At 45.9% G+C, this 15454-nt stretch overlaps 1 protein-coding gene across 1 annotated transcript in view; it reads left to right on the top strand.

Annotated features, from left to right (window-relative positions):
• LOC311129747 (staphylococcal nuclease domain-containing protein 1) overlaps positions 1-15454 on the top strand; it is a 241312-nt gene that overhangs the window by 84558 nt on the left and 141300 nt on the right. Inside the window, exon 16 of the mRNA XM_084162170.1 lies at positions 4921-5030. Coding sequence (XP_084018296.1) covers positions 4921-5030 — 110 coding nt within the window. The remainder of the gene's footprint in view (positions 1-4920; positions 5031-15454) is intronic.

Genomic DNA, 15454 nt, shown 5'->3' with positions numbered 1-15454 from the left:
AGCTCCATGCCATACCAGCCTCCCAGCTCCATGCCATACCAGCCTCCCAGCTCCATGCCATATCAGCCTCCTAGCTCCATGACATATCAGCCTCCTAGCTCCATGACATATCAGCCTCCTAGCTCCATGCTATACCAGCCTCACCTCTCCCAGCTCCCAGCTCCATGACATATCAACCTCCTAGCTCCATGACATATCAACCTCCTAGCTCCATGACATATCAACCTCCTAGCTCTATGCCATATCAGCCTCCTAGCTCTATGCCATATCAGCCTCCTAGCTCCATGCCATACCAGCCTCCTAGCACCATACCAGTCTCCCAGCTCCATGCCATATCAGCCTACTCGATCCATGCCATATCAGCCTCCTAGCTCCATGCCATACCGGTCTCCAGCTCCTAGCTCAATGCCATACCAGCCTCACCCGCTGTGCCACCCACACCCATTCCTCAACCACTGGGTGCCATACATCAGGTAACTGACAGGAGGGAAGAAAGTAGAGGGTGCAGAGAGGGGGAAGGAAGGAGGGAGAGACGCAGGGGGAAATACAGAGACCGGGAGAGATGGAGAGAGGAAAAACGAGGGGATGGCAGGAGATGAAAGAGGACGAGGGATAGGGAAAAGGAGCGAAGAGAGATGCATGGAGAGAGGGAGAGGAAGATGGTGTAGAGAAAGAGGGGGATAGTGAAAAAGAGAACGGTTACAGAATATTAGTTTTGAGGAAGCAGTCACAGCGAGAGGAATCACATGGTGACACCCTTGATTATTAGGAACCCTTTAGTATTGTGCATTGCTCTGAAAGAAGTGGGACTAAAACCTATTGGCGATGGGACATGGTCGGCTAACACATTCACTATGCATGTCACCCTTCATTATGTGGAAGCAATGAGGGATACAATTCAGTTCAGGGGCACAGTAACAGGGTTGAGGTCAATTTATGTTAACCCTGTCAAATCACCATATGAATGTGAGAAAGAAAGTCCTAATTTGCAACAATGGATTCGCCAACTAACTAAGTTTAATGTATTCCATTCCTGAGTGAAATTAAGTAGCGATGGGAAGAAATGGACAAGTTCTGACCTGCAGCCTATATTTGTTTTTATAGTTGATTCATTAAATGGTGCTTATGATGATGAATGATGTTTTTTTTCTGGCTGTTGACAGGCTGTGTGTAGCATAGCAACTCACTGCTTCATCCTCTTCCTCTTCTTCCTCCTCTTCCTCCCTAATCCAATCTTCCTTTTTCTCAATACCTATTTAAAGGCTCATTTAAAAGCCATAATGCAATTTCCTAGCCTCTCTGACCATCCTCTCTCTTCACTGTTTGTAACTTGCAATTGAAGATGGAGAAGGGGAGGTATAGAGGGATGTAGGGGGGAGGAAGAGAGGCGGAGGGAACAAGTGATGGGAGAGGTATATGGAGAGATTGAAAGGAAAGAAGAGGGAGAGGAAGGGATAGATAAAGTGATGAAAAGAAAGAGCGGGTGGGAGGGAATGAAAGATTTAGAGGGGAAGGGAGTGAGAGAGAGGGAATGATAGAGAAAGAGGGAGCGAGAGAGAGATTGTTTGAGAGTGTTTTCATCACAGGGGTGAGGTTGTCTCTGCTTGCATAAAACATGGAGCTGTCTGAACCGCAGTGCTCAGTAGCACATATGCTCTGGCTACAAGTGATTTGTAGAGCAGTTATTTCAGGGCACCTGTGTGTTTGTTAGTGTGCGTGTGTGTGTGTGTACAAACGACTGTGTACGTGTGTGTGTGTGTGTGTGAGGGAGGATTGGGCAGCAGCGGCTGGGACGGGCCATATTTCATCTGGCACATCACTCACCAGGATCTTCTGTGTGTGGATAGCCAGCACTACTGAGCAGAGCTGTTTGTGTGTGTGTCCATAGGGGGCTGGGGAGGGGTCTGGGCTGGGGAGGGGTCTGGGCTGGGGAGGTCTGGGCTGGGGAGGGTTCTGGGCTGGGGAGGGTTCTGGGCTGGGGAGGGTTCTGGGCTGGGGAGGGTTCTGGGCTGGGGAGGGTTCTGGGCTGGGGAGGGTTCTGGGCTGGGGAGGGTTCTGGGCTGGGGAGGGTTCTGGACTGGGGAGGGGTCTGGGCTGGGGAGGGGTCTGGGCTGGGGAGGGGTCTGGCCCATAGAGTAGCCCAGCACTACCACCTGCCTCAACTAATCAAAGCCTTGGTGATTAGTTGATATGTTTTATTGAAATAGTTGTGTTAATGCTGGTTTGGATTTGATACAGGTTTTATTGTCCCTATGGTGCCTCTGTCTTTCCCATCCTCACCAAGTCCTCTGTCCTAGTGAAAGATATCCCTTAGTGAAAGAAGTTTACTTTAAGCTCTGCTTTCTCTACCCCTCTCTCTGTCTCTCTCTGTCTTATACAATACCGGCCCAGCCACTCACTCGGTCAATCCCAGGCCAAAACTTTGTCCCTTTCCATGTCTAAAAATACTTGGGATGCGGCTCGACTGAAATTACAATTTCCTTCCTCCTTGGAGCCGGGCGGAACACACACTGGGCAATTTAAATGCTAATCTAGGGACTATTTACTGGCTATTAAGAGGTAATTGAGTCTGTGGCTCTCGCCATGCCGCGGGTTCAAACAAAAATATGTTTTTGTTTTGTTAGAGGAGGGAGGGAGGGATGAGAATTGTCCTTGTGTATGTGTGTGTGGGAAGTTTTGCTAACGCAGCATTGCTGGTGTGTGTGTGTGTGTGCTGGCCGGTCAGTCAGTGCCAAAATGAGGACCCAATCATCTCACACTTGACCCGTTCCACCTTTCCATCTCACTATTCTCTAGTCCAATCATGTCGGCTGTGGTTAGCATAAAGACCAATCAGGATTCGGCTTAATAGGAAGCGGGAGCCTCCAGATGGCTAGAAGATGACTCAGAGGCTTTTTGGACGGGAAGCACCCGGGGATAATGAGGCTGATGTTGCTTTGTTAGCACAATGCTGTTGGGTGTAGTGCCCAGCAGAACCTACAGGCTCTGAGTTACTTTACATCCATCAATGCAACAGGGTGGAGAGAGTTAAGGGGTAGGTGTGTGTGTGTGTGTAGGTTTGTGTGTGTGTGTGTGTTTGTGTGAGAGAGAGAGAGAGAGAGAGAGAGAGAGAGAGAGAGAGAGATGCTGCGTGCATTGGATAGAGGGACACAGTGAGTGAATGTGTGATGGATTTTGCATGGGTGTTGAATTCAATTTAGAGATTTGCTTGTGTGTAGTTTGCAAAGTTAACTTAGTTTGCATAGATATGAGGGTTCTTGTCAGCAGCAACAGATGATTAATGCTTCTTGCTTGTTGGAGAGCCCTGCACAATGCTCGCTCCTCAAGTGTGTGTGTGTGTGTGTGTGTGTGTGTGTGTGTGTTTGAAGTCCTGAGGGAGAAGACAGGGGTGGTGTCTCCATTGAAGCTCAAGTTGCTTTCCACTGAAGGCATCATCCCAGACATCAAAGGTTCCTAGCGAAGCGCTATCTACTGTAGCTGCATCGGCCCTGCACTCAGCATGTAGAGTATAGCCTAGCCTAGCCTAGCGCACAGCACTCCTCACCTCACCACTCAGCATGTAGAGTATAGCCTAGCCTAGCGCACAGCACTCCTCACCTCACCACTCAGCATGTAGAGTATAGCCTAGCCTAGCGCACAGCACTCCTCACCTCACCACTCAGCATGTAGAGTATAGCCTAGCCTAGCGCACAGCACTCCTCACCTCACCACTCAGCATGTAGAGTATAGCCTAGCCTAGTGCACAGCACTCCTCAACACACCACTCAGCATGTAGAGTATAGCCTAGCCTAGCGCACAGCACTCCTCACCTCACCACTCAGCATGTAGAGTATAGCCTAGCCTAGCGCACAGCACTCTTCACCTCACCACTCAGCATGTAGAGTATAGCCTAGCCTAGCGCACAGCACTCTTCACCTCACCACTCAGCATGTAGAGTATAGCCTAGCCTAGCCTAGCGCACAGCACTCCTCACCTCACCACTCAGCATGTAGAGTATAGCCTAGCCTAGTGCACAACACTCCTCACATCACCACTCAGCATGTAGAGTATAGCCTAGCCTAGCCTAGCGCACAGCACTCCTCACATCACCACTCAGCATGTAGAGTATAGCCTAGCCTAGTGCACAGCACTCCTCAACACACCACATCTCACCTCACCGCCCCTCACCACACCACACCTCACCTCACCTCACCATCCCTCCCCTCACTACCCCTCACCACACCACCCCTCACCTCACCACCCCTCAACTCACCTCACCACCCCTCAACTCAACACACCACCCCTGCTTGCTCACACATTCTCTTTCAAACATACACACGCTCAGCCCACTCTCTGAGTGGGAGAGATAAGCACGGATCGCCTCACAGCTTTCCTATAAGAAGCCACCCTATAGCCCTCCTGCCCTCCCTTCCTCCCATCCTTCCCTCCCTTCCTCCCATCCTGCCCCCCCTTCCTCCCATCCTGCCCCTGGCTGTTCTTTTAATCCACTATCCAGTGAAAAGACCCACTGCAGTTGATAGTCATGGGGATGGCCAAACAAAGGATGAAGCCGCCGCCATTGAAGCACAGCAATTTAGAGGTTGTTAACTGTTAACCCAACCCGTCCAACGAGGGGGAAAACACTTAGGATTGACCAGCGATGACCAATTATCCATTTAGCTGCAACGATAATGCTCAGCTCCACTAATCTCTAGTATCACTTCACCTGTCATGGTGACATCGTTGTATCATAACTGACCTAACCTTGGGTTGTTACAGGGTTGAAACAAATATGTCAGATTTTGACCCCTGTATCAGTTGTTAGGGGCAACTTCAACATGTTTGACCATAAAATTCTAAGTGTTGTCTAACCTCATAGTTTTTTTTTTATTGGCTGTTTTGGTGACCCTTGACCCTTGTTCTGTGTTTCTCATTGGCCAGGTATCGAGTGTCCGCGTGGCTCCAGGAACATGCCCGGTGGCATGCAGATGGCTGAGCCTTTCAGCGACGAGGCAATGGCCTTCACCAAGGAGCTGGTACTGCAGAGAGAGGTAAGCGCAACGTCCGTTTTGGCTCCAATTTATTTGATTCCAGTGGTTTTACTTGCGACAGCATGTTTGGCTGGTTCAGTGGTCGGCCATATTGGATCACATTGGACCTCCAGTTTCATTTTGGCTCCTGGCTTTCTTTAGTGTGGTTTTTGACGACTCTGGGTGTGTTTGTAAATTCACTCTGGAGTGCCAGAGTGCACTCTGGCTCTCGTAAATTCAGAGCGTTTCACTCTGAGGGTTCAGAGCGCACACTGGACGTAGGTTTGAGTAGGGTTCATCCAAGCATTCTGACCTTAAAACGGCAGTCAAGCATCCAAGCTAACTGGCTAAAGTTGGCTAGCTTGCTAGAAACTGCCGGATACAAATGAGAGAACACCTCACTCTGACCATTTTACTCGCCCTAGCAGAGCTGGTTAGGTTGTCCACCGCTGTTTTCATGTGAATGCCATTCTAAATTGGCGATAGGAGTTGTTTTGTGTTAACTGTGAACTGAGGCCTAGTCTTCCCTCCCCCTCATGTCCTTCTACCATACATCCTTTTCTGACGGGCTGTGGAGAGACGATTAGGGCCTCCACTCCATCACCTCACCAAATCCATAGAACGTCTCAGTTGAATAATGGTAGAGCAGATAGACCCCCAGATAGACCAACCCCTTTCGTACTCTCTGGCAAATGTGGCCTTGTCTCACCCTCCCTCCAGATACTCCTTTTTACAAACTGATTCAAGGTCAGTTTTGCATCTCCCCACTAATAATTAAGGGTATGATTTGGCATGGGTAAGCTTATCCTAGATCCAAACTCCCCAGATCTGCCTTTTTCCACACTACTGTGCCTTTTTTATTGACATGGTAAACAGAAAGCTCCTGAATTAACCGGAGCCCATTGATGCCAGCTCTAAATCCAAGGACAGCCATCCTACTGTAACTCTCCTCTCCTTTGGACCCTGTTGAAGGGTTCTGCGGGGGCATGTGTGTCCTGCGCTCCATTGTGCCCCTTTAATTGTGGCTCTGAAGCCAAAGGTTTTGGCTGGAGTAGAGCTAAAAAGGGTAGCCTGTGTGGGATGAGCTGAGCTAGCCAGATTGCTGCGCTAGATTCCCAAATGAAAAGCTTTGGAAGTGGAATTGAGGTTAGCGGGGGGGCATTAGTGATGGCGGCACAGTCGGACTCGGGCCACTCTGGCTGACAGGGACACACACGTTGTGCATATGCATGCCATGCACGAGCACGAGCACACACACATGCATAACACACACACACATACACCACACACACTGTAATACTCTACACAATATAATAACAAATGACATATTCCATTTAGCAGACACTTTTTTTCAAAACGACTTACAGTAATGTGTGCATACATTTTACGTATTGGTGGCCCTGGGAATCGAACCCGTAACCCTGGCGGTGCAAGTGCCATCCTCCACCAAGTGAGCCATGCAGGACCACACTCACACACATGTTTGCTCGGTCACGCACACCCTCGGAAACCCAAAATTGTCTTCCTTCTCTCACACGACATGCAGTCCCTCTTTCCCTCTCTCGTCCCTGTGAGTTAGCGTGCTTAGGAGAGCCATTTAATGAGATCAACCACGGCGTGGGAGACTGCTGCTGCTGCTGCCTTAACCTACTGGCTGTGTCTAATGCACTCTCACCATGCCCAAGCTAACTGTACAGAGAGAGAGAGGGATGGATGGAGGAAGAGAGGGAGGGGAAGAGAGAGGGAGGTAAAGGGGGGGAGAAGGGAGAGATTGAGAGAGAAAGAGAAAAAGAGCGGGGTGAAAAATCCTGTTATCACTCTCTTTCCATCTCTCCATTCCCCACGTCGAAAAATGAGGTCCTTAGTCTAGGTGGCCAGATTAATTTTTTTTCCCCACCCCAATCCCCCCAGTGTCACTGCGTTTTAAAACTTCCGCTCCGCTCCAATGGATGCGAATGGAGCCCAGGTGAACTCATTTTAGAACGTTTTCTGACTGAGTGCATTTTATTTTTTCATTTAGTGAATGAGGTTTGATTGAAGCTGCCCTCCAAGCGGTCGACTTTTCAATGAATGGGGTTTAGTTTAAAGGGAATTCTCGATAGGCATTTCCACCGATGTGTTTATATTTTTCGGAATCAGACTGTCAATACCGGTAATTTGAAGTCTTAGCAGGGGTATTCGACTTCAAGGCCTCGCGTTTGCCGAACCGACGGCACATGAAACATCATTCCGTCTCCTCTGCCCCCCTTCTCTTATTTCTTCCTCCTCTCACCTCCTCTCTCTCCCCCTTCCCTCCTTTGAGGAATTCTGTGTTAGTGCAGGCTTGACGGGTCGGCTCACACTCCTCGTGAATGTTCTCTCTCTAAAGTGCGACGGCGTCTTAATTTCTCCTGATGCAAACGCGCATAATTAAAGTGGCGCGTGTTGAGAGGAGCAGCCATGATTTCTGCCACTATTCTTAAATCTCTCTTTTTCTTGTTCTCTCTCTCTCTCTCTCTCTCTCTCTCTCTCTCTCTCTCTCTCTCTCTCTCTCTCTGCCTTTCTTTTTTCTCTCTCGCTCTTTCTCTCTCTCTCTCTTTCTCTCTCTCTCTTTCGCTCTCTCTCTCTCTATTTCTCTCTCTCTTTCTGTCTCTTTCGCTCTCTCCTGCCTCTTGCTCTGTCTTGATTGATGTCTACCTCTCTCTCTTTCTCCCTCCGTCTCCCATCTCTCTGTGTGCAGTCTTAATCTCTGACTGACACTCGCTCCCTCACCCCATGCGTACTTCTTTAAAATAGCTTGGCAGTATTTCAGGGGAAAGGCATTCAAAAACAGCCCAAATAAATTCCTCTTTTGATGTTTCCTCCTAGAACCCATATTTCTCCTGAGGTATATCGTCGGCAAACATTTTTACATGTTCATTTTCCATATTTCTCTATTTCACACCAAGGAGGGTTTTCGTTCACAAAATGTTTGTGTATCGTAATAGATATGAATTGTATTGAGTGCAGAGCATTTGCGTCGAGAGGAACAGGGGACTGGGAAAACCATGAATCAGAGGTATAGGAAACATAAGCAAAAAGGAAGATAAGATGGAATTAGTAAAAGCGATAATATGCTCTTAGGCCTGACTGCAACAGAGTATTCTCCACTCCATCCCTCCCTCCCATCCCTCAATCACCACTGTCTGTGAATGAGAAAGAACAATGAAAGAGGGAGGAAAGAGGGATTTAAAGAGGACTGGATTACAAGTCAATGTGGCTGGTCTGACTCCCACGCGTGGCTCTGACCTTGTTGTTGTGTGCTGGTCCCACGCGGGTCCCTCTCTGCCCACCACCATGTCACAACTGTAATCACCAAACACCCAACACTGCCAGCTCACTTAGTGAGACAGTTAGTCAGACAGACAGACAGATGGACTGACTGACGGACGGACAAACACACTCGTTAGCCTCTGACCTTTCTCAGTCTCTCCATCCCTCTCTTAGTCTTTCTGTCTTGAAGTCTTTTTTAAATTCAAATTTGGTCTTTCACTCGATGGCTTCCCTCCACATCCTATTTCTCTCTTTCTCTCTTCTTCTCTCTTTCTCTCTCTACCTCTCACTGCATGTACAGTGCCTTTAGAAAGTATTCACATCCCTTGACTTTTTCCACATTTTGTTGTTACAGCCTGAATTTAAAATCGATTAAATTGAGATTTTGTGTCGCTGGCCTACACACAATACCCCATAATTTCAAAGTGGAATTGTGTTTTTGGAAATGTTTACAAATGTATTAAAAATGAAAAGCTGAAATGTCTTGAGCCAATAAGTTATTCAACAATGTTGTTATGGTAAGCCTAAATAAGTTCAGGAGTAGAAATGTGCTTAACAAGGCACATACAAAATTGCATGGACTCACTCTGTGTGCAATAATAGTGTTTAACATGATTTTTAAATTACTACCCCATCAATTATCTGTAAGGTCCCTCAATCGAGCAGTGAATTTCAAGCACGGATTCAACCACAAAGACCAGGGAGGTTTTCCAATGTCTCGCAAAGAAGGGCACTTATTAGTAAATGCAGACATTGAATATCCCTTTGAGCATGGTGAAGTTATTAATTACACTCTGGATGGTGTATCAATTCACCCATTCACTATACAGGATACAGGCGCCCTTCCTAACTCAGTTGCCGGAGAGGAAGGAAACTGCTCTGGGATTTCTCCACAACTAGCATAAATGACAGAGCGAAAAGAAGGAAGCCTGTACAGAATAACACTATCTTGATGGCAATAAGGCACTAAAGTAATACTGCAAACAATGTGGCAAAGAAATTTACTTTTTGTCCTGAATACAAAGCATTATGTTTTGGGCAAATCCAACACGACACATCACTGAGTACCACTCTTCATATTTCCAAGCATGGTGGTTGCTGCATGATATTATGGGTATGCTTGTCATTGGCAAGGACTAGGGAGTTTTTTGTTGTTTATAAAAAAATAAAGAAAATAGAGCTAAGGACAGGCAAAATGCAAGAGGATAACTTGGTTCAGTCTGCTTTCCAACAGACACTAGGAGAGAAATTCACTAAAACACAAGGCCAAACTGGAGTTCCTTACCAAGACCACATTGAATGTTCCCCAGTTGCCTAGTTACAGTTTTCACTTAAATCGGCTTGAAAATCTATGGCAAGACTTTAAAATGGCTGTCTAGCAATGATCAACAACCAACTTGACAGAGTTTGAAGAGTTTTAAAAAGAATAATGGGCAAAAATAGCTCTTAAAGACTTCAAGATATATTAGTTTTATTTTCCATACATACATATATATATATACACACATACAGTTGAAGTCGGAAGTTTACATACACCTTAGCCAAATACATTTAAACTCAGTTTTCCACAATTTCTGACCTTAAATCCTAGTAAAAATTCCCTGTCTAAGGTCAGTTAGGATCCACACTTTATTTTAAGAATGTGAAATGTCAGAATAATAGTAGAGAGTGATTTATTTCAGCTTTTATTTTTATTCATCACATTCCCAGTGGGTCAGAAGTTTACATACTCAATTAGTATTTGGTAGCATTGCCTTTAAATTGTTTAACTTGGGTCAAACGTTTCGGGTAGCCTTCCACACGTTTCCCACAATAAGTTGGGTGAATTTTGGCCCATTCCTCCTGACAGAGCTGGTGTAACTGAGTCAGGTTTGTAGGCCTCCTTGCTCGCACACACCTTTTCAGTTCTGCCCACACATTTTCTACAGGATTGAGGTCAGGGCTTTGTGATGGCCTCTCCAATACCTTGACTTTGTTGTCCTTAAGCCATTTTGCCACAACTTTGGGTCATTGTCCATTTGGAAGACCCATTTGCGACCAAGCTTTAACTTCCTGACTGATGTCTTGAGATGTTGCTTCAATATATCCACATAATTTCCCTTCCTCATGATGCCACCTATTTTGTGAAGTGCACCAGTCCCTCCTGCAGCAAAGCACCCCCACAGCATGATGCTGCCACCCCCGTGCTTCACGGTTGGGATGGTGTTCTTCGGCTTGCAAGCCACCCCCTTTTTCCTCCAAACATAACGATGGTCATTATGGCCAAACAGTTCTATTTTTGTTTCATCAGACCAGAGGGCATTTCTCCCAAAAGTACGATGTTTGTCCCCATGTGCAGTTGCAAACCGTAGTCTGGCTTTTTTATGGCGGTTTTGGAGTAGGGGCTTCTTATTTGCTGAGCGGCCTTTCATGTTATGTCGATATAGGACTCATTTTACTGTGGATATATATACTTTTGTACCTGTTTCCTCCAGCATCTTCACAAGGTCCTTTGCTGTTGTTCTGGGATTGGTTTGCACTTTTCGCACCAAAGTACGTTCATCTCTATGAGACAGAACGCGTCTCCTTCCTGAGCGGTATGACGGCTGCGTGGTCCCATGGTGTTTATACTAACAGTGAGGGAAAAAAGTATTTGATCCCCTGCTGATTTTGTACGTTTGCCCACTGACAAAGACATGATCAGTCTATAATTTTAATGTTAGGTTTAGTTGAACAGTGAGAGACAGAATAACAACAAAAAAATCCAGAAAAACGCATGTCAAAAATGTTATAAATTGATTTGCATTTTAATGAGGGAAATAAGTATTTGACCCCTCTGCAAAACATGATTTAGTACTTGGTGGCAAAACCATTGTTGGCAATCACCGAGGTCAGACGTTTCTTGTAGTTGGCCACCAGGTTTGTACACATCTCAGGAGGGATTTTGTCCCACTCCTCTTTGCAGATCTTCTCCAAGTCATTAAGGTTTCGAGGCTGACGTTTGGCAACTCGAACCTTCAGCTCCGTCCACATATTTTCTATGGGATTAAGGTCTGGAGACTGGCTAGGCCACTCCAGGACCTTAATGTGCTTCTTCTTGAGCCACTCCTTTGTTGCCTTGGCCATGTGTTTTGGGTCATTGTCATGCTGGAATACCCATCCACGACCCATTTTCAATGCCCTGGCGGTACATGGACCCGTCTATCGTCCCTTTGATGCGGTGAAGTTGTCCTGTCCCCTTAGCAGAAAAAAACACCCCGAAAGCATAATGTTTCCACCTCCATTTTGACGGTGGGGATGGTGTTCTTGGGGTCATAGGCAGCATTCCTCCTCCTCCAAACACGGCGAGTTGAGTTGATGCCAAAGAGGTCCATTTTGGCCTCATCTGACCACAACACTTTCACCCAGTTCTCCTCTGAATCATTCAGATGTTCATTGGCAAACTTCAGACGGGCCTGTATATGTGCTTTCTTGAGCAGGGGGACCTTGCAGGCGCTGCAGGGTTTCAGTCCTTCACGGCGTAGTGTTACCAATTGTTTTCTTGGTGACTATGGTCCCAGCTGCCTTGAGATCATTGACAAGATCCTCCCGTGTAGTTCTGGGCTGATTCCTCACCGTTCTCATGATCATTGCAACTCCACGAGGTGAGATCTTGCATGGAGCCCCAGGCCGAGGGAGATTGACAGTTCTTTTGTGTTTCTTCCATTTGCGAATAATCGCATCAACTGTTGTCACCTTCTCACCAAGCTGCTTGGCGTGGTCTTGTAGCCCATTCCAGCCTCTTGTCCCTGACATCCTTGGAGAGCTCTTTGGTCTTCGCCATGGTGGAGAGTTTGGAATCTGAACGATTGATTGCTTCTGTGGGCAGGTGTCTTTTATACAGGTAACAAGCTGAGATTAGGAGCATTCCCTTTAAGAGTGTGCTCCTAATCTCAGCTCGTTACCTGTATAAAATACACCTGGGAGCCAGAAATCTTTCTGATTGAGAGGGGGTCAAATACTTATTTCCCTCATTGAAATGCAAATCAATTTATAACATTTTTCACATGCGTTTTTCTTGATTTTTTTGTTGTTATTCTGTCTCTCACTGTTCAAATAAACCTACCATTAAAATTATAGACGGATCATTTCTTTGTCAGTGGGCAAACGTACAAAATCAGCAAGGGATCAAATATTTTTTCCCTCACTGTACGTACTATTTGTTTGTACAGATGAACGTGGTACCTTCAGGCGTTTGGAAATTGCTCCCAAGGATGAACCAGACTTGTGGATGTCTACAAAACAAATTCTGAGGTTTTGGCTAATTTCTTTTGATTTTCCCATGATGTCAAGCAAAGAGGCACTGAGTTTGAAGGGAGGCCTTGAAATACATCCACAGGTACACCTCCAATTGACTCAAATGATGTCAATTAGCCTATCAGAAGCATGTAAAGCCATGACATAATTTTCTGGAATTTTCCAAGCTGTTTAAAGGCACAGTCAACATAGTGTATGTAAACTTCTGACCCACTGGAATTGTGATACAGTGAATTATAAGTGAAATAATCTGTCTGTAAAGAATTGTTGGAAAAATGACTTGTGTCATGCACAAAGTAGATGTCCTGACCGACTTGCCAAAATGATAGTTTGTTAACAAGAAATTAGTGGAGTGGTTGAAAAACGAGTTTTAATGACTCCAACCTAAGTGTATGCAATTTTCAGACTTCAAATGTATATATATATTTTTTACAAATCTTATTTTTCTTCCACTTTGACATTAAAGTATTTTGTGTAGATCGTTGTCAAAAAATGACAATACCATTTTAATCCCACTTGGTAACACTACAAAATGTGGAAGAAGTCAAAGCGTGTGAAGGCACTGTATGTGTGGGCAGTTGATTTCATCACTGCAGTATCTAGTAGGCTATAGTGTATCATCAGAGACATCAGGTCACTCTCTCTCCCTCACACCTCTGGCCCTTCCTGTTCTCAGGTCCACCATTGGTCAGTGACAGCGCTGTACTCAGTCGTGCGTTAAAACGATCTGAGTTAGATGGACAGCGCCCCCTGTGCCCAGGCTGGCAAGGGGTTGGCAGCACAGGCCGACAGGACAGGTGGGCGGGCGTGGGGAGCGATGACTCGTGTGGCTCCCACAGCAACGCACCCGCACACACACACACTCACCCACCACAGATGCCACAGATTACAGGGAACAGACTCCCTCGCTGCTCCAGAAGCCTTAACGCTAATGTCTCTGATTGGGCCCCCCACAGAGTGTATATGTGGGTTTGTGGGTGTCTGTGATTGGGCCCCCCACAGAGTGTCAGTGGGTTTGTGGGTGTTTTAGATGTGTGTGCCTAATCGGCAAGCCTTTGATTAGTTGAATCGGGTGTTTTAATGCAGTGCTTGGAAAAAAAGCGTGCACACCCTGTCTGTGGAAGCTTTAAATAAATTGCTTTTCAACAGTATTGGAAATAATACCTTTACCTGCAGAATTATGAAACACCTGCCCAACCCTATAATTGATCCAAGCCATCCACAGGAGGTTGGTGGCACCTTAATTGGGGATCACAGGCTCAGGAGACGGGCTCATAGTAATGACCGGAGTGGAATTTGTGGAATGGTATCAAATACATCAAACACATGGTTTCCAGGTGTTTGATGCCATTCCATTTAATCCGTTCCGTCCATTTATTATACGCCATCCTCCCCTCAGCAGCCTCCTGTGAAGCCAGCCTACATGAGAATCACCTACTATATGCATTTGGAGGTGGTTAGGCCTGTTTAACGTTCTCCTGCTCCCACACAGTTATGGGCGATGAAGTGCATCCTTCATGTGTTTTGCGCCCTTTAATGTGTGTTTTGCCTCACTCCCCAAGACCATATTGGATTTCTCCTTCGTCTGGCGCTTTGCATTGATTTCCGTTCACGTCTGAATTATTTGGCGTGAGTCAGATTACACAAGTGACGTGCTTCCATCTCTCATCTCTCTCTCCTCCTCCTGTCTCCCTCTCCTCCTCCTGTCTCCCTCTCCTCCTCCTGTCTCCCTCTCCTCCTCCTGTCTCCCTCTCCTCCTCCTGTCTCCCTCTCCTCCTCCTGTCTCCCTCTCTCTATCTCGCGCGTTCCATCTCTTTGTGTGTACATTCACGTGTTCATTTGTATGCACAGTCATGTCTCGGTGAGCTTACATGCTTGTGCTGATATAGCGATATAGTGTGTGTGTGTGTGTCTAGTTGAATAATAGATGGTGTGTTTTACAGGCCAGACAGACTCGGGACACTGAGAATTCTCCCCCTGGGGACAGTTTGTGTGTAGGGTCTTTAAAACAATACTATTCTCAATATAATTTCCTTATGATTTATATAGAATATATTGATGTCTTCTTCCATCTCTACTTTTATTCATAACTGTTTTACTTTATTAATATTTATTTATTTATTATGCATTTCATGCCAATATGCCAATATGGTTTGTTGAATTAAATTCAAGCACCGGAACATTGCCTCTGCACTAGGCGACAACCTAACCACGAACGCACCCAGTCTCCCTGCACTTACCTAGTGACAGTGTGTGAGAGATGGCGTTATCCTTGGCCCTCTTTAATAGTAGTGAGTTATAGGATGGAGGAGAAAGGAATGTCCCCCATAAACTCCTCTACGCCACGGCAGAGAGAGATGGAGGGACGAGGGAGAAATGGGAAAGAGGTATGTGCTTTATCATCCCCATACGTTTATGAGCGTGACCTTGTGTGTGTGTGTGTGGAAGAAAAGGATAATACGCTCTGGCTAACAACTTCACCCTCCATTCTGATGAGCCCCGCGGTACTTCATACACTCTGGTTCTCTGAAGGCTCCCCCACACACACTCTCACCTATGGGCTTGAGAATGTAAGACGTATACACGCATGACTGTAAGTTGCTATGGATAAAAGCGTCTGCTAAATGGTATATATTTATATTATAATACTGTGTGTGTGTGTGTGTGTGTATATATGTGTATATATATATCTCTCCATATATATATATATATATATATATATATATATATATATATATATATATATATATATATATATATATATATATATTAGATGGAAGGGGAGCAGCCATTTTGATCGTGATAGATCAGGGTTGTGTGTGTGTGCGCGCGTTGATGCGAATAGACAGCCTATAATTAGCTAGATTAGCTCTGCTCTA

The sequence above is a fragment of the Coregonus lavaretus genome (genome assembly GCF_964263955.1).
Source record: "Coregonus lavaretus genome assembly, chromosome: 5".
NCBI lineage: Eukaryota > Metazoa > Chordata > Actinopteri > Salmoniformes > Salmonidae > Coregonus > Coregonus lavaretus.
Note: the sequence above shows the minus strand (reverse complement) of the source record. Positions and strands in the feature narration are given on the sequence as shown.